Source organism: Leptomonas pyrrhocoris (genome assembly GCF_001293395.1).
Source record: "Leptomonas pyrrhocoris isolate H10 chromosome Unknown, whole genome shotgun sequence".
Lineage (NCBI taxonomy): Eukaryota > Euglenozoa > Kinetoplastea > Trypanosomatida > Trypanosomatidae > Leptomonas > Leptomonas pyrrhocoris.
In genome coordinates this window covers 301,553-320,538 of record NW_015438385.1, presented here as the reverse complement: position 1 = coordinate 320,538, position 18,986 = coordinate 301,553, and the positions used below count along the sequence as shown (strand labels likewise).

General features: G+C 61.3%; 4 protein-coding genes across 5 annotated transcripts; all 4 read left to right on the top strand.

Moving 5' to 3' along the window:
* Positions 1-627: 627 nt before the first annotated feature.
* Positions 628-3,025, top strand: ABB37_09204 (hypothetical protein; the record flags this gene model as incomplete). The annotated part of the gene is made up of 1 exon (XM_015808551.1): positions 628-3,025. The coding sequence occupies exon 1, from the start codon at positions 998-1,000 to the stop codon at positions 3,023-3,025; it is 2,028 nt and encodes a 675-aa protein (XP_015653004.1). The 5' UTR covers positions 628-997.
* An 815-nt stretch (positions 3,026-3,840) lies between these two features.
* On the top strand, positions 3,841-7,312 carry ABB37_09203 (hypothetical protein; the record flags this gene model as incomplete). The annotated part of the gene is made up of 1 exon (XM_015808550.1): positions 3,841-7,312. The coding sequence occupies exon 1, from the start codon at positions 4,211-4,213 to the stop codon at positions 7,310-7,312; it is 3,102 nt and encodes a 1,033-aa protein (XP_015653003.1). The 5' UTR covers positions 3,841-4,210.
* Positions 7,313-7,984: 672 nt separating this feature from the next.
* ABB37_09202 (hypothetical protein) lies at positions 7,985-14,378 on the top strand (the record flags this gene model as incomplete). 2 transcript variants are annotated; one of them, XM_015808549.1, is made up of 1 exon in its annotated part: positions 7,985-14,378. In XM_015808549.1, the coding sequence occupies exon 1, from the start codon at positions 8,280-8,282 to the stop codon at positions 14,376-14,378; it is 6,099 nt and encodes a 2,032-aa protein (XP_015653002.1). In that variant the 5' UTR covers positions 7,985-8,279. The 2 variants fall into 2 exon arrangements, with proteins under 2 accessions (XP_015653002.1, XP_015653001.1); XM_015808548.1 differs by having other exon boundaries at positions 7,991-14,378.
* A 606-nt stretch (positions 14,379-14,984) lies between these two features.
* Positions 14,985-18,638, top strand: ABB37_09201 (hypothetical protein; the record flags this gene model as incomplete). The annotated part of the gene is made up of 1 exon (XM_015808547.1): positions 14,985-18,638. The coding sequence occupies exon 1, from the start codon at positions 15,663-15,665 to the stop codon at positions 18,636-18,638; it is 2,976 nt and encodes a 991-aa protein (XP_015653000.1). The 5' UTR covers positions 14,985-15,662.
* Positions 18,639-18,986: the final 348 nt, after the last annotated feature.

The following is an 18,986-nucleotide window of genomic DNA, read 5'->3' as shown; positions in this document are numbered from 1 at the left end:
TGCGTCTCCTCCTGTGCGTTCCGCATCCACTTTTCCTTTTAGTCGTGCATACAGACGAGAGTTGGTATTTTATTGGTTTTACTGTTTTTTTGCAGCAACGCGCGTCTCACCTCGAAAGAGTTGTTAGAGGAACGTAAGTCGCGCTTCAAAGATCAGCGTCAGCGAATAACGCGCTCGAGGTTTCCTCCGCTTGTGTACTGCTGTGGTGCTTCGCCACAGCGCATGTTTGTTTGTGTAACGGAACAACTCCACTGTCCTTTAACATTTGCTGAGAACTAGAGCCCCCTTTCCTTGTACATATTCTTTTTGAGGATCCAAGCAACTGTAATAAACACTGATGGCACACGACGCTGAAAAGTGGTGCGTTATGCGTGCCTCGAAAGACGAAGGTCGCCACAGCGTCGTTGAACACGAGGAAAAGAAACGGTGCCGTGTTTCCATCCTATTCCGTCGTCCCACGTTGGACTCAGTTTGCCACCATGAAAGAAAGCACGCCGTCACTGCTGAGAAGCCCTCGATAGCAGCTGCGCCACGTCCGACAAAGTTGACGACCGCACCACTTGCTGCTCGTCCTTATGCCTCTCTCCTACGCCTTTCCCTTTTGTTGTCGTTGCGCTTCTTCCATCAGTGTTGACACATTTTTTAGTTCTACCTAAATTTAAAACCGCTATTTTTTTCTTTTACATCCAAAGCGTCCTCTTCCACCTGCAAATCGCCGTGCTGGCGAGTACCGGCGTAGGTGACTATTCTCCTTCAACAGATTAGGTCCGAGACGTTCAATTAACGCTGTTGTCTTCATTATTTATTTTACATCCGCTACTCATCGCTGACGTCAACGGTTGTGTGCTTATACATACACTCACAACTCCATTAGCAAATACACTGCAAATACATTCAATATACATTCAATGTGCCCTGACTATTGAGACCGTCTTCACTTTCTTCTGTATTCAACGCACGCTTTAACTGCTGAGCTCTGACTCGCCTCTTCGATGACATGATTAGCCCGACTTTCAAAGTTCAGCAAGTGCAAACGGGCGTGTTCATCTACCCACCGGACAAAGATGGGGATGAGACGCTGTCCGTGTCCGGCACCCAGCAGGTGACGCTGCACTGCGCGGGCGACCTCAGCTCCGAGCCCTTCCCCTTCGACACGGTGGTGCACGCCCCCTTCTACACCACCCTCTACGCGATGTGCGTGGCGGACAACGTGCGGGCGCAGTTCGGTGCGGCGGTGCGGCGACCCGCCGCGGCCTGCACGAGTGCACCGCGCCGCTCCACGGTGCTGCACGGCGACCCCGCGTCCCACGTGGCGAAGGCGTTCTACCAGGTGGTGCGGCTGGCCGCGGAGGACGTGGTGCGGCTCTGCGGCGCGCAGCACGCGGGAAGCCCCTGCGAGTGCGTGTTCAACGCTGCGCGTGTGTACCCGTGGGGGGAGGAGGACCCGCTGGGCGAGGCGCTGCGCGTGGGCGCCGCGACGTCGCCGCTGTTGCAGCAGAAGACGACGGTGCCGCTGCAGACGCCGGCGCAGCAGCGGCTGTTCGCAACGGTGCTGAAGCAGCTGTGCAGCCTGCCGCCCGACGCCGAGCGCGGTGAGGCCTCTGCGTGCGTGCGTCAGGTGCGGCTGGCGGTGTACACGTGCGGCGGCGGCGACGCGGCGGTGGCGGGGCGTGTGCTGTGCGCGGAGCACCTCTTCTCGCTGGTGCCGTCCATCTGCGACGTGTGCACGAGCTTCGGCACAACGATGGAGGCGCTGTGCGAGGTGCTCGTGTGCCGCCGCGAGGGCAACCTGCTGGACAACCCGCTGCTGCCGGTGCTGCTGCCCGGTGTGGCGATTGAGGGCCTCAGCGTGCTGACGTGCATCTCTGCGAAGGGCCGCTACGCCAGCCGTCCGTGCATCGACGCCTGTTGCTTCGGCTGCAGCGGTGCCCGAAGGCAGCGTCCAGCTGCGCTGAGCCCTCTGCGACGGGATTGCAGGCCGACGAAACGGGAAGGACTTACCCCCAGACCGTCGAACCGTGTCTGCACGCCGCCTGCACCTGCGTTTCCTCCCTCTTTCGTACGTGCCACAGGCGAGGTCGAGATAATGGCGGACGCACGCAGCACTGAAACGGCCTCAGATCACATCAGTGGCGGGCAACGTGATTCTGTTGCTCCACCGTCCAACGTATCGCCGAGACGATCTCCACTCACCGGCAGAGCGTCACCAACTACGCCCAATCACCGCGCGTCGTCCCCGCTTTCTCACATTGATGCATCAGTCGACCGCATTTTAACCTACCGTCGCCTGCACAGTTCCCCTGCAGAGCCCGTTGCTCTGGCGGCGTCCAGCTCGACCCCCACGCCACCGCGGAGTACCCTGAAAAGTCGGTTGCCCTCCAGCCCCTATGAACTGCGGAAGCTCAAGGAGCGGGTTGCCCACCCGGCGGAGGAGTCGCTGCTAGACTGTGTGACGGTGGCGGAGGGGCGGGCGGAGGCGGCGGTGCAGGCGGCACGAGAACGGGAGGTGGAGGCGCTCGAGCGATTGAGGGCGATGGAGGAGAAGATGAGCGAGATGCGCAGCGCCTACATAACGCAGGAGGCGTCACTGCTGATACGGCAGCGGATGTTGCAGCAGTCGTGCACGGAGTTGGAGACGCAGGAGCAGCGGCTGCTTGCGGCAGCGGAGGAGCGGCGGTGCGCGGCGGACGAGTTAGAGCGCGCGGAGTCAGCGACTCAGGAGACGACAAGCTTCGGCGGCGCAAGCGCCATTGTGCTGGAGGAGCTGCGGAAAGTGGTGGAGGAACTCGCGGACGCCACGGATGAGCTGGCGGAGGTGGAGAACGGCGTGATCGCAGAGACGGACAAGGCCCTCCTCACGTTCCGCCGCGGCGATGGCGAACTGACGATGCGGGTGGAGCAGCTGATGGACCGCTGTGCCAGCTTCATGGACGTGGAAAGCCGCATTGCTTCTTGCTCCGCTTCCCATTTGTCGGCGTCCTCGATGAACAAACGCAACCGGACTCTTCGGATAGGGTTGAATTAGGTGACGGTGAATGTTCGATGTCAGCGTTTGACGATCTCTCTCCGCTGCAGTTGGGGTGAATACTCGCCGCTTTTTTTTTTGCCTCACCTTTTCACCTTAGACCGCAACTGCTTCACTGTTTTGCCTCTTCTGCCGGTTGCGGGGCTTTTGGGACTCTGCAGACGGGCTGTGAAGCGCAGCGGCGGCTCTGCGTCTCCTCCTGTGCGTTCCGCATCCACTTTTCCTTTTAGTCGTGCATACAGACGAGAGTTGGTATTTTATTGGTTTTACTGTTTTTTTGCAGCAACGCGCGTCTCACCTCGAAAGAGTTGTTAGAGGAACGTAAGTCGCGCTTCAAAGATCAGCGTCAGCGAATAACGCGCTCGAGGTTTCCTCCGCTTGTGTACTGCTGTGGTGCTTCGCCACAGCGCATGTTTGTTTGTGTAACGGAACAACTCCACTGTCCTTTAACATTTGCTGAGAACTAGAGCCCCCTTTCCTTGTACATATTCTTTTTGAGGATCCAAGCAACTGTAATAAACACTGATGGCACACGACGCTGAAAAGTGGTGCGTTATGCGTGCCTCGAAAGACGAAGGTCGCCACAGCGTCGTTGAACACGAGGAAAAGAAACGGTGCCGTGTTTCCATCCTATTCCGTCGTCCCACGTTGGACTCAGTTTGCCACCATGAAAGAAAGCACGCCGTCACTGCTGAGAAGCCCTCGATAGCAGCTGCGCCACGTCCGACAAAGTTGACGACCGCACCACTTGCTGCTCGTCCTTATGCCTCTCTCCTACGCCTTTCCCTTTTGTTGTCGTTGCGCTTCTTCCATCAGTGTTGACACATTTTTTAGTTCTACCTAAATTTAAAACCGCTATTTTTTTCTTTTACATCCAAAGCGTCCTCTTCCACCTGCAAATCGCCGTGCTGGCGAGTACCGGCGTAGGTGACTATTCTCCTTCAACAGATTAGGTCCGAGACGTTCAATTAACGCTGTTGTCTTCATTATTTATTTTACATCCGCTACTCATCGCTGACGTCAACGGTTGTGTGCTTATACATACACTCACAACTCCATTAGCAAATACACTGCAAATACATTCAATATACATTCAATGTGCCCTGACTATTGAGACCGTCTTCACTTTCTTCTGTATTCAACGCACGCTTTAACTGCTGAGCTCTGACTCGCCTCTTCGATGACATGATTAGCCCGACTTTCAAAGTTCAGCAAGTGCAAACGGGCGTGTTCATCTACCCACCGGACAAAGATGGGGATGAGACGCTGTCCGTGTCCGGCACCCAGCAGGTGACGCTGCACTGCGCGGGCGACCTCAGCTCCGAGCCCTTCCCCTTCGACACGGTGGTGCACGCCCCCTTCTACACCACCCTCTACGCGATGTGCGTGGCGGACAACGTGCGGGCGCAGTTCGGTGCGGCGGTGCGGCGACCCGCCGCGGCCTGCACGAGTGCACCGCGCCGCTCCACGGTGCTGCACGGCGACCCCGCGTCCCACGTGGCGAAGGCGTTCTACCAGGTGGTGCGGCTGGCCGCGGAGGACGTGGTGCGGCTCTGCGGCGCGCAGCACGCGGGAAGCCCCTGCGAGTGCGTGTTCAACGCTGCGCGTGTGTACCCGTGGGGGGAGGAGGACCCGCTGGGCGAGGCGCTGCGCGTGGGCGCCGCGACGTCGCCGCTGTTGCAGCAGAAGACGACGGTGCCGCTGCAGACGCCGGCGCAGCAGCGGCTGTTCGCAACGGTGCTGAAGCAGCTGTGCAGCCTGCCGCCCGACGCCGAGCGCGGTGAGGCCTCTGCGTGCGTGCGTCAGGTGCGGCTGGCGGTGTACACGTGCGGCGGCGGCGACGCGGCGGTGGCGGGGCGTGTGCTGTGCGCGGAGCACCTCTTCTCGCTGGTGCCGTCCATCTGCGACGTGTGCACGAGCTTCGGCACAACGATGGAGGCGCTGTGCGAGGTGCTCGTGTGCCGCCGCGAGGGCAACCTGCTGGACAACCCGCTGCTGCCGGTGCTGCTGCCCGGTGTGGCGATTGAGGGCCTCAGCGTGCTGACGTGCATCTCTGCGAAGGGCCGCTACGCCAGCCGTCCGTGCATCGACGCCTGTTGCTTCGGCTGTAACGGTGCTCCATCGGCGAGATCAAGCACTATGCATGCCGGGTCAACTGCAAAACACACCTTATCACCTGACAAACCTTCTGTTGACCGGTCGAGAACACTTCTCACTCCTCCTTTCATTAACCCGTTAACTTCCTCCTTCCAGAGGATGACGGAGGAATTGCTGACTTCTGTTGGCCCGCAGAAGGCACAACCCCCAAGTGCGGCCCCGCACACGTCCTCGCCGGCACAGACGCCACTACAGCGTGGCCCCGCCGGATCCGTTACTTCCAACGGCACGTCCTCACCCTTCTGGCGTCGTAGGGTGGAAGAGTCGTTGTTCGTGCGTCTCCACGAGCCCCCTGAAGTCTCACCTGACTGCCGCACTCACGCTGCTCCCTCCACTACCCCCTCCCTCATCTCTCATTCAGCCAACACGCCCGACACCCCTCAGCCTAAATCGGCTGAGCCCATTCAACGACCGATGGCATCTGCATCGCCGGTCTCTGATGCAATCACTGAAACGGCAGCAAGCAGCGTAGAGCAGCTGCAGAGAGCGCAGGAGCGGGTTGCCCGCCCAAATGACGAGTCGCTGCTCGACCGTGTGACGGTGGCGGAGGGGCGGGCGGAGGCGGCGGTGCAGGCGGCACGAGAACGGGAGGTGGAGGCGCTCGAGCAGTTGAGGGCGATGGAGGAGAAGATGAGCGAGATGCGCAGCGCCTACACAACGCAGGAGGCGTCACTGCTGATACGGCAGCGGATGTTGCAGCAGTCGTGCACGGAGTTGGAGACGCAGGAGCAGCGGCTGCTTGCGGCAGCGGAGGAGCGGCGGTGCGCGGCGGACGAGTTAGAGCGCGCGGCGCGCCAGCGGGCGGTTCTGGAACTGCGCTACGGAGACTGCGTGAGAGAGGCGTGTCGTGAGTACGCGTGCGCGGTGGCTGCAAAGATTGCGGTGCTTGACGCCCACACGCACTCGCTGGCGGACGAGGCATGCCTAGACGCGTGGTCGACACACCTTTCGCAGCTGCAGCGGCAGAGCAAAGAGGCGGAGGAACGACTGGAAGAGGTCGTGAAGCAGAGCGGCGCTGAGCTGCGCCGCGTTGTTGACCTGCACCGTGAGGAAGACGACCTGAAGCGAGCGGTCGACGCTCTGCGGAGCGACTGCGCACAAGTTCAGTGCAGCATCCACCAGCTGGAGAGAGCGCGTGAGGAGCAGCAGCAACGGATCGATGCCGAGGTGCGTGAGGCTGCAGCAACGCAGGAGACTGCACTGAGGGACTACGACGAGAGCGTGGCAGTGCTGAGGCGTTTACGAACCGATCAGCAGGGTTTGCGGAAGAGGCTCGAGGAGCTGGATGCGGATTGCCAGCAACAGCAGTCCAGGCGCGACGAGGCGAGGAAAGAACTTGCTGATGTGAGAGCAGTCCTAGCCGAACTCCGCTCCGCACACGCCCGCGCAGAGAAAAAGAACCTCCGGAAAATGGAGACATTGAACGCTGAGGTCGACGATACGACGCACAAGCTGGACGCGCTGCGCTCGCGCGCGGCGGACGAGGAGGAGCGTCTTCGCGCTGCGGCGGAGGAGTACGACGCGCACCGCGCCGCAGAGGCGCTCGAGGCCTTTGCGCGCGCGCAGGCGGAGGAGCACGACTGCGTCGCGCGCGCGGAGCAGGATGCCCGGGACGCGGTGTGCGCGGAGCAGGCCGCTGCGCTGCAGCAAGCGGTGGCGGACCTCGCTGCGCGCATGGCGGACACCGCCGGGCAGGTCGCCGCGGACGCGACGGCGCAGCAGCGCGCACTGCAGGCGGAGCTGGAGCGTCTGCGGGGCGAGCGCGAGGCCGTGGCGGACGAGCTGGCGGCGTTGACGTCGCAGCAGGCACATTTGAAGGACGGTGAAGAGAAGTGTTCTTTTTTCAACGCAACTGGTATTGTGGTGGATGAGTTGCGGAAAACTGTTGAGGAACTTGCGGACGCGACGGACGAACTGGGAGAGGTGGAGGATGCTTTAATTGAGGAGACAGAGAGGGCACTTCTCACCTTCCGTCGTTGTGATGGTGAATTGACGTTGCGGGTAGAGCGGCTGCTGGATCGATGCGCGAGCTTCATGGACGTGGAGAGCCGTATCGTGTCGCGCGCATCTTCCGCGTTTCCGTCTCCGTCGATTCATAGCCGTCGTACAGCGCCTAGAAGTAGCAACTAGCTGTTTTTACTGTGGCGCTTTGCTTGTGTACCTATTCGCTTCCTTTTTTATTAGCGTTGATTCGGGGCATTTGCTTCAACTGCATGTTGCTTGTTTCCTGCCAGATCGGTTCTTCCATCATGGCCACTTGCGACATTATGGCCTGTGCTTAATGGTTCAACGGCTTTGAGCACGGGTGCGGGGAGTCGATACACTGCCCGTCTCTCGAGGCACCCTATTTAGCTATTTTGTTGTTGTTCTGCTAGTTTCGCCTCGCCATGAACAGTGCTGTTGCGGGTGAGGCGCTTGTCTTCTTTCTTCTGTTAAGTCTGGAGGAGTGAAAGGATGATGCGGCGTTTCGTTTCTAGGTAAGAACTCGTGCTGCCTTCCGCGACGACGGGTTTGCCGTGTCCCGAGCACTTGACTCTCAATGGCGGCCAAATGAAGGCGCTTCGAGGGAGGCAACGCATCGCTTTCGGAGTCCTCTCCACCGCCCATCCCGAGGCGATGCCTTTCTGCGCGCATTTTTGTGCTCTTTACGAAGTCAGCTGCTCATATCGATTCGGTCGATGTTTATTCTACGTGTGAATACGACGGACGTTGGTGAACGTCCCTTTCCTCTCTCTCTCTCTCGGAATCGCGCTTTCCGTCACCTCCCTCGCATCTTTGTCTCGTTCTCCAAACTCGTTGAAAGCACCAGCGGTTTGTTTGTGCTGACAGTAGCAGTACTTGCGGCCTCTGCGAAGGTTGCCATCACTCGAACTGCGAGAAGGCGCGCGGCGCAAAGTCTGGAGGCGTTGAGGACCAGGTGCCGTGGTAATGAAGTGTAGTCCATCAGCGCCCGCCTTCATCAGCTTTGTATGTTTATTATCCTTTCACGCACACACACACACGTTGGCAAGCTGTCAACCACGGGAGAGGGAAGAGAGACTGCTGCGTTAGATACCAATTATTGTTGTTGAATCGCTAGAAAGTCTGTCTTTCGAGAATGGAGGAACTCGCGAAGTCGGTGCAGCAGGCTCAAGCTGCTGTCTTGGGTGTTCAAGACGATCTTGCGCTGCTGCGTACACAGCTGGAGAGGGACGGTGTGGAAGCGTCGGTAGACGACAGCGGGGCAGCTGCGAATCCCTACACCGTGGAGCTGCAGACCGGTGTTCAGCAAAAACAAGAAGTCGCTGCCCAGCTGCTGCAGCACAGCGCCCACCTCTTCTACGAGCAGTTCGGTGCCCTGGAGGAGAAGGCGGTACGCCTGCAAAACGTGCGCGAGAAAGAGAAGGAGCTGCAGGCAGCGAAGACGAGCATGCGACGCTACTTTGACGCCCACGCGACGGAGCTGGCGGACATGAAGGACACCCACGACGGTGTCATGCGCCTAGAACGGGAACGCCGACATCATCTCGAGGAAGGAGCTGCGGACCAGCGACTCAACCAACATCAACAGCAGCTCGCCCACCACGTCATACTCGTGTGGATGAAGAAAGCCATGATTCGCAACCTCACCCGCGAGTACGCGACGCGGCAGAGGGCAACGCGGCAGGCGTATCAGGCAGCTGCCTGCGAGGCGATCGCCCGTCAGCGAGAGGTGGTGTCTCAGCAGCGTGTTTTTTACACCTGGCGATCGCGCCTGCATAGTCGTCAGCTGCGACGGCTGGAGGAGGCGGCCGTGGAAACGGAGAAGCGCGCGCAGTTCTTTCGCCAGGAGCTGGCCACGACGCAGCAGGTCCTTCACGACCGTCTCGGTGCAGCGCTGGAGCCGCGGCCGTCGATCAACCGTGAGGAATCAGCAAAGAAGACCGCGACGACGGCCGGCGCCGGTTCTGCATCCACCACCGCCGCAGAGCACGAGGACGAGGTGCGGCGTCTGCGGACAGCGCTGGAGGAGATGACGGTGGAGTTTAGCGAGCGCACGGGGACGTACATCCGTCAGCAAGAGCACCTGGAGCAGCTCTTCTGGTCCAAGGAACAAAAGCTTCGCGAGACCGCTGTGGGTCTGCAGGCCAACCTTCACGAGGAGCAACGAGCGTTCCACACCCACGTGGCTCAGCAGCGGGCGTTCTCAGAACAGGTGAATGCATATTGGGAGGGCCAACACCGGGAGTGGCAGGCGACGATGCAGCGCAAAGAGGAGTTCGTTCATTACAGTTTATTGGGCCTCGTAGGGCGGCTGCGGCATCGACACCGCGCGCTGCAAGACGAGGCAGCGAAACTCGCGAGTGAGGTGCGCACCCTCGCCCCGCTGAGTGAGCGGTGCGTGCAGCTGGAGAACCAACTTGCCGCCGCACAGCAGCTGCTACAGAAAGCAAAAGATGAGCGACGCGTGAGGGAGCGACGCGCCAGCGCGGATGGCCTTGTCAGCGATCTTTTGACGGATCGTGCAGTGCGTGCCGACAACGAGGCACTGCGAATGCGTTACTTTGCGCAGTGGATGCAGTGCCGCAGCACCCATGAACTCCAGCGCAGCAAGACGGAGACGTACGAGCTAAAGCTCTCTCTTCAGAAACAGCGCCAGCAGCTGCTGCTGCAGCAGCAAACAAGCTCCTCTCGACACCAAGCCGAAGTGGCACAGCTGAGGGACAACTTGGAGCAGCTGCGGCGCACCAACGTACGACTGCAGTTGGAGCTTGACGCCGCCGCACGCGCGCAGCAGGACCGCGACCGCGCCTGCTACGACGGCGAGGTGAAGAACGGAGAGCTGTCGGCGGCGCTGCTGCGCGAGAGAATGGAGCGACGCGGCCTGCATGACAAATGGTGGTGCAGTCGGGTCGAGAACGTCGCCCTCGCCGAGTCGCACGCCCGCTGCGGCATTGAGACGCAGGAGTGTCAGTGGTGGTCGGCGCTGCAGCGGCGGGAGAGGACGGTGCTGACGGTGTGGACGGCGTCGTTGCGTTACGACGCGGCACAGCTCACGGCGGTCTGCGAGGGGTGGGAGGCGCACTGCCACCGCCTGGAGACGGAGCACGACCAAGGCAGGCGTACGCTCGCATCTCAGCTGGCGTGTGCCCTCGAGCGGGCCCTCCTACAGTCACAGACGCTCACGGCGTGGACGGCGTGGCGGGCGTGGACCCGGGAGCAGCGAACGGTGCGCACTCTGGAAGCTCACGACTCTGAGGCACGAAAAGAGTTGGTGGAGCGCCACGGCAATGAGCTGGCTCGGCTGCACGCCCGCCACGACACAGCGCTGCGCCGGCAGCAGCAGGAACTCACGATGGAGAAGACGCAGCTGCAGGCAATTCACCAGGAGCGCAGCGAGACACAGCGACGTGTGCACGCGCAGGAGCAGTTCCAGCTGGGCGAGCAGCACCGAAGGCAGCTAGCCGAGCTGCAGGCCGCGCACGCAGACGTCACGGCGGAGCTCAACGACGAGATGCGGCAGCTGCACGGCCAGGTGGGGCAGCTCGGCTCTGTCGTGGTGGAGTACTGCGCAGCGGCCACCTTTGCTCGCTGGCGGGCGTGGGCGATGCAACGGCGGACGCAGCGCGACGGACGGCTTCAACGCGGCTTTCTCATGCGGGCGCAGGAGTGGCATGTGACGACAGCGCGCACCCAGGACGATGCTCTGCTGGAGAAAGTGAAGTTGCTGGCTGACTTCACTGCACGTGCCGCTCAGGACCACCACGCCAGCTCCTACGCCCTCACGCAGCGTCTCTCGCAGGAGCTCGAGCTGCACGCGGCGTGCCTGCACAAACTGGAGCTAGCAAAAGACGCAGCGGCGACGGAGGCGGCACACCTGCGCGGGGAACTGCAGCACACCCGCTCCCTCTACGACACGGAGAGGCAGTACGGCGAGGCGGTGCAGCAGTCCGCTGCGGAGGAGCGCCGTGACCAACGCGCCGCCCTTTCACTGGCTTCGCGACTCAGTGAGTGGCGAGAAGCAAGCCACCGCACGTGGTACGAGCAGCAGCGGGCGGTGGTGCGCGTTTTTGAAGACGCGGTTACGGCGATGCTGGATGACACCCGCGTTGATGCACAGGCGCTGCAGCAGACGTACGTGGACTGCGTGAAGGAGTGCGAAGCAACCCGCACGTCGCTGAACAGCGCTGTCACCGAAAAGTCGCAGCTGGAAGAGGTCCACGAGCGACTGGTGCAGCGTCACGAGGCGCTCCAGAAATTGCACGCAGACGCGTCGAGGGAGGTGTCGCAGCTGACCGAAACGCTTGCCACCGTCGTGAAGGAGCGCGACGCGGTCCGAGGCGAGCTGGACAGCATGCGCGCAGAGAAGTCAGCCGCCGACGACGCACGCGCTACGCTGGCTCGAAAGCACGACGCCATAAGGGAGGTGTGTGAGAGAGCGAAGGTAGAGGCACCGGAGCTGCAGAGCGCCGTCTCGGCGTACGTTAAAGAGCACGAGAGGTCGCTTACGGATGCAGCGGTGCACGCATCACAGCCCACACCTTCCTCTGCGGCGTTGTTGGCTGACAGCAGTTTTACTGATGATCCACTCGAGGTGAGTGCGTTGGACGCGGAGGAGGAGCAGCAGCACCGGCAACGGGAACAGACGCACGAGAGTCGACGGGCTGTGGCAGTCGTGGCAGCAGAGCACAGCAACTCAACCACCGCATCTGGCGCGGAACTTTATCGGCAGATCCTTCCAGGTGAGTTGGCGCGTCGTCTGTGCGAGCTCGAGACGTACTCGACCCGCAACGCAGAGCTGTTGGACAGGGAAGCTCAGGAGCACCTTTGCCATCTACTTCACGAGCCTTTCGTGTTCGACACATCCTTCTCTTCGGCTTCCTCGGCCTGGAAAGGTGGTGTTGCTTCCATTTCTCAAGGCACGGCCCATCCTCCAGATGTGATACCGATTGTGTGTCACTCACTGGAGACACTGCGCAATGCGGCGCTGCGGTGGGCGGAGGCGCAGGTGCAGCGCCGCACCGCCGACGTCGCCTCTCTCAATACGAAGCGGGCGCAGTCAGAGGCAGCACTGACGCGGCTGCGAGAGAACATGGAGGGGCTGCTGGAGGAGCAGCGCAGCCTCGCCGGAGAGATGCAAAGCGACGTGCAGTCTCAAACCGCACTAACGGAAGGCCCTATCTCACCAAGCGAAGCCTCATTGATGCACTCGCAGACGTGGAGGGAGCGGCTGGGTGCGCTGACCTCTCGCTACGCGCGTGTGTTGGACACCTTCCGCACCGACATCGCCCGACGGCAGGACACCTTCTACAGCGTCAATGGCATGTTGGTTGAGGTGGATCAGTTCTCGGAAGGGCTGCTGCAGCGGTTTGAAGAGAACATGCAGGAGATGGCGCGACTGAAGCACCAACTCGATCCCACAAGCGTTGCAGCGCAGAGGCCGTGCGTTACACCCGTTTCGCACCCCATCTCCCACAGTGACCTCTCCATGATGTCGCCCGAGCCGCAGAACCCACAACGTGCGGAGACGCCGTTCTTAGCGCGTGTGTTGGGTGACACCGTCACTCCTCCCCCTTCCTCCGATCAGCGAGCAGAGCAGCCGAAGTCGCCGTCCGCTTCCACCACCCCGCCCATGACTGACGCATCACCCGAGAGGCACGCCGTGCGCGAGCGCGTCCATCTGCTGGAAAAGCTGCTGGTCGAGGCCAAGGTGCAAATCGCAGAGGCCAGCGCCGTGATGGACAGCGCTCGCCGCGCCGCCTCCATCGCACCCCCGCCGTCCCTCCAGGCGCAGGTGTGGGCAGCGCAAGACGCAAAGGACTTCGCCCAGCTCGCGCTGACAGAGGCGGATTTCTTGAGTCTGTACACCGCTGCGGAGTCGACCGCACACGCCGTCATGACGGCCCTCCGCAGCTGCACCGATCGACTGAAGGAGACACAAGGGGAAATGTCGCAGCAGCTGCAGACGGCGTGTGTCTCGGTCGAGGAGTCGGTGCGGCAGCGTTACCGGGCAGAGGCGGAGCGCTACGAGGCGACGCTGCGGTCGAGCAACGACTCGCTGGCGATGGCGACGAAGCAGCACGCAAAGGAGAAACTGCACTACGAGCAACTGCTGGCGCAGCAGCGAGCAGAGGCGGCAAAGGCGGCGGAGAAGCACACGCGTGACACCCAGCTGATGCGGCAGAACTACACCTCAGAGATGGCGGAGTTGACGGAGCACCTCCAGCTGCTAGAAGAGGAGCTCGAGCGCACGCGGCAGGCCGCGAACTCTGCCGTGCAAGACGCGGTGGCGAGGCAGACGGAGTTGCTGGACATCGAACACGCACAGGCGCTGCGGGGTGCCGAGAAGAATCTGACGCGTCTCACCGCTGAAAAGGTCCTGCTGGAGGAGCGCTGGACTGCGAAGGAGGAGGATTACGAGAGACGCCTGCAGCTGGAGCGGCGCGCCGTGGCACGCCTGCAGCGACGACTGGACGGTGCGGGAGCAGCGGACGCTAATGTTGAGGAAAGCACGTACAGCGGGATAGGCGATGGAATAACTGGACCATCTAACGTGAATGGCCGCTGGGAGACCTACGTGAGTTGTTCCGCGAGCCTTTTTGTAGCGCAGTGCGACGATAAGGCCGAGTGGTTCACAGCGTGCGTCGCGGAGCTGGTTGAACAGGCGCGTGAGGAGTGGGAGACGGAGGTGATGCACCTGCGCGAGCGTCTGGCGTCGCTGCTGGAGAAGGCACCGTCTACTTCACCCTTCATTCAGAAGTGGAGCGACAAGGACGAGCCGGCTGCGTTGTCGAAAAGAGAAGACACCGTGGAAGACACCTCCTCGCAGGCGCTGACGTTGTCGCCGTCTCCGCAGCGCACGCCGACGACGACACGGATAGCAAAGGGAGCAATGAACACACACACGCCCGTATCGCCCCGTCGTTCTACGAGTCGGTGCAGTCCCGCTCGCGCCGCCTCTGCAGCGGTACGTGTGCAGCGCGGCAATGCATCCGTGGGGAACGAAACCCGCCCGTGCGCCTCCACAGGGACGTCTCCCACACGACGTCGCAGTCCGTCAGTAGACTCGTTGGAGCTGACCCAGTCGCTTCTGCGCTACTCGAAGATGCTGAGTGATCACCGGACACGCAATACGGAGCGGCTGGAGCGGGCAACGGCGCTCACGGCGGAGGTGGATGACCTTCTCCTGTGTGGAGTGGAACTGGGGCGTCTCGCAGACACGCAGGGGCACCGCTAACGCCCTTTGTCTTATGGAGCTCTGTACGTGTATATATATATATATATTTTTTTTTTGGGGGGTTGCTTGTTTCGCACTAGATTTAGACGGATAGACTGCTTTACTAACTTTTCTCTCCTCATCACTTTACGGTCGCTGTTTTCACGCTTAGAGAAATGGATCGTCGGTGGGAAATCACCCATTGGGCCTCACAGGGCGGTGCCCACTTCCGGATTGCACATGGTGCTCCCTTTCATCGTTTTCTTTTGCTGTTGCGTTGGCGCGCCTTTGGCAGCGTCAGCCGTAGAATACACAACGAAACGAGAAGAGCGCATACACGGCGAAAGACACGCTTGTGAAATAGTTCTTTCACCGACACAGTAGAGAGCACGAGCCGACCGTGTCTGTTGCATCGCGCAGCGGAAGAATCATGGAGGGATCTCGCCGACTGATTTGAAATGCCGTTCCGTCGTCCACAGCACGTTAGGCGGTTGCTCCTCCTTCCATGTGTGTCTGGATCGGCAAACTCTTCTCGGTTGTATGTAGCTCGCGCTTCTTTATCCCCCTTCAACACTCCTTGGAACTCGTGGTGGACCGTCCATTCGAATAAACAACACGGTCCTTACAGTTTCGCTGTACGATATAATTTAACGTGCGGAGTACTGCTTGCTTCTTCCTCCGTTTTTTTTTTTGTTGGTTGTGTTCCCCTGTGGCCGAAGGAGGCTGCTGTGCTGGCGTGTACGGAGTGAAAAGGAGGGCGAGGGGGCACCGTGCCCGTACTGCGCAGTCGATCACCCACGCGTACGGACGCCGGACTCTCGGCGCCTCTCTCATCTTTTCGCTTTTCCCTTTCCACCTGGACGAGTCAAGGCGGCGCGACAACAGTGCAGATTTTTTTCTTTTGGCTGCGGTGGCAACTCCCTGCTGCGGAGTCGATACGCCCTCGTGCGTGAGTGTGACGAGCGGCGACGGCGTCTGTGGTTGCTTTCCACCACAAAATACAAGTAAACGAATTACGAGTACGTACTTTCATAGAAGCTGTTCCGTCATACACATCTAAGTCCCTCCGCGTTTGTTCTTCTTACCTCCTTCTTTGCTGGCTTTTTGTATCGTCGCACCGCCGCAGAACGTTCGCGTCGCATCAAGGAGAAGGTTGGCCATCGTTTCGTGGGAACGCACACAGCCAGGCTCACCGCTGTTCCACGGGACGGGGCAGCAGACACCCACGCTGCTCACGGCGCCACAGGAGAGGAGAGAACAGAGCTCACTTAATTTCTATTTTTGTTCACTGCCTGAGCTGCCCCGATGGAAAGCGCGGAGCCGCTGACGAAGGCGAAGCTCTTTGCCTCCCACGAGTCCGGGCAGTGGACGGAGATTGGGCTGGGCGTCGTGTCGATCGTGACAGAGACGCTGCCGGCCAACGCAGCGGAGGGAGCTCCCCTTTCCACTGGCGGCAAGCGCGGTAAAGCAAGTGACGAGGAGTCTGACACGAGGTTAGCAGCTCGTCTGCAGATGTTCTCCCTAGACAGCTCAAACGATCTTCTGCTATCCAGCTACGTGAGCCTCGATGACATCTACACCATTCAGGGCGACACCATCTTGATGTGGTACGACGAAGCGGTGAGCAACGACATCGCGTGCAGCTTCAACAGCAAGGACGGGTGCGATTTAATCTACAAAGAAATTAAAGCCTTCCAGCAGGCGGAGCGGCTGCGCCGGGTGCAGGACGAGCGGCTACCGACCATCGCTGATAAGTTCCTCGTACACCCTCGCAACCTGGCCACCATCCTCGATGCGGCCGAAACCCAGAACAAACGCTTCGGCCTCTACGTGCGGGGCGACGCGTCGTACTTTATCAAGTTAGCGCAGTTGTTCCACTCGAGTCGCAAGACGAACGACACGGCCACCATGGAGCTCGTTGCGAAGATCGTGCTCGCACTGCTGCAGTCGCCCTACAGCACCGAGGGTAGGATCATCGCCCAGTTTGTGGAGAACGAGTACATTGACGACTGCATCGACATCGTCCAATACGGGCTGGGGCGGCGCGACAGGGCGAGCGGGTTTGTCAGCTTCGAGGAGCGCCGGGCCACCTTTCACGACCCGTGTCACCTCCCCGAGGCGATGAAGTCCCGCATCCACGTCCTCTACTCCTGTGGCTTCTTGAAGGACCTCATCCCACTAAGCCTCGAACCGGCAGACGCCGCCTCCTACTCGCTCCTGAGCACCTTCACGCTGCGCTTTACCATGTCGATGCTGACGGAGCTGTGCACGTCACCGACGATTTTACCCAACGCCTTCCAGCAGGCGGTCGAGGGGGTGCGGCTCGACTCGCCGTCCGCCGATCCGGCCGCCATCGAGCCGTCCAAGGTGGCGCACGTCTTCGAACTCGCTGCGTTTGTGAGCGAAATCGCCAAGACGGTGAAAAACGCGATGATCGGCGTCGACATGCGGACGGAGATCTTCTCCTCGCTCGTGCACGTCGGACTGCTCCCCTTCCTGACGGTGGTGATGGAGTGCGCACTGCGCTACTACGACCCGCCTGCGTCCTACCCGGTCCAGCAGTGGGTCGTGCAGCCGTCCCGTGCGATTCAGCTCGTGTGCGACACCCTCTACAGCTGCGCCACGCACTTCCCCGAGTGTGTGGAGGACCTCGTGGCGGAGTCCAACGCGGCGCCGAACCGCTGTTTGCTGCAGATGCTACTGCGCGCCATCACGGTGGCCCGCACGAGCGCCGAGGCGCAGTCCGTCGTGGACGCGGTGCAGTGCTGCGGCGTCGGCGTGTCGCTGACGCTGGCGATGTTCGGCGACAACGCCCAACTGGAGGCGCGTCGACACGAGGTACTGCGTTACTGGATCGAGGGCAACGTGGTGGACCGCCCCCCGCTCTTCCACCTCGCCTCGCACCTCGTCTCGTTGCTGATGGAGGCAGCGCAGTTTAGCGGTGGCTGCTCCAGCAGCGGTCCCAGCGGCGGTGCGGGTGGCCCATCGCAGCTCAGCGGGGTCACGGAGCGGCAGACTGTGTACGGCCTGCGCCTCATCACGGCCATCGTCTCCAAAATCGACACCACGCGGTGCAACAGTTTCCTCGAGGTCATGACGCTCTCGAAGCTGCTCCCGGCACTGGCCGGCACCCTCGAGCGGCCGATGCGGCTCCTGGCCAACCTGCAGTCCTCCGTCACGTCATTCATCGCCGCGGTGCTGGAGCGACGGGATGCGCGGCTGGTCTCTCTCGTCACCGCCCCCTCGGCACCCTCCGCTTCTTCTCCCAACAGTCCCAACCTCCTGCACTCGGCCCTGCGGCTCTTCTTGCAGTGCAGCCACCGCGACAACATACTGAGCTCGTCGCTGGCCCACCTCTTGTCGGACGTGTGCGACGGCGTGCACCGCGAGAAGCTCTACGGCGGCAGCACTCTCAGCAGCACGGGGTCTCTGGGGCCCAGTCCCTTCGTCACCCTGCTGCGCGGCGAGGACTCGATGAGCAAGACGGAGCAGAACGCACCGCCGACCGCCGCCTCGGCCAAACCGTTTGAGTCCGTCGCCGCCGCCGTCCTCGCGCAGTTTGGCGAGCAGCTGGCCGTGGCGTCGCCCGTGCTGTACGACCAGCTGCAAAAGGCGTTGGAGGAGACGCCGGAGCAGGCCCAGCAGGCCGAGATGGAGACCTCCAGCATTGCCAGCTCGATGGAGCGCTCCACCATGTCGAGCTTCGCTGACTTCGACACGGCGGCCATCGACTTTGGCCTCGAGCCGCCGCTGCGCACGCCCGCGCTAGACGCCGTGACGGAGGAGCGGCTGAACAGCCTGGCCCGGTCCTTGACCGCCAGCGACGACGACGAGGACCCGCTGGCCGACCTCAGCAGCATCGAGGCGGAGTCGGACGACAACGAAGAGGGTGCGGAGGAGACGGCGACGGCAGACGCAACGGAGGCATCGGGGGGACTCACGGCGGACACACCGGCCGCGGCCGACGCCGGAGCGGAGCCAGTCCTTCCCGCCTCGTCGACCCACTCGCCCCGTGTGCCCACGGCGAATGGCACGCCGCACATCTCCTCTCCTTCACTGTCGCCGTCCCTTACGGCGGCGCTGATCTCGCCGAGCCCGTCTCCCGTGGCGGGGCTCGAGTCCATCGACCCACCCAGCGGTCGGGGGTCACTGCTGGAGGATGAGGAGAACCGCCTGCCGAGGCGGCTGAGCGTCAAGCGCGGGCGCTCCGACACGGATAAGGCCGAAAACGAGGAAGAGGCCGAGTCGAAGCGCATGAGGGCGGAGGGCTCCGCTGCATGAGGGGTGCGCAGGACGGCACGTTTCAGGGCGGTGCGGAGGCCAAAGAAGACGAGCTGCGATGCCGTTTGCGTTTCTCCTCTCCGTGATGTCTCTTTCTTTTCTCCGCGTCCGCGGCGCTTGTTTGGGCAGCATCGAAAGCGTGAGGGAAAGAGAAAGCCGGATGAAGCCGATTTGCTGGTTTTGATCGGCTGCGTGTGGATGCGTTGGGGGTTTCGTTTCCCGTGCTTAGCATACAAAGGAGTATATAAATGAAGTTCATATCGCTTCGTGTAGAACCTCAGATCCACGACCACAACTCCCGCTTTGAACAGCGTTCGTTTGTTAAAAGGTGCAGAGGCTACAAGCGCG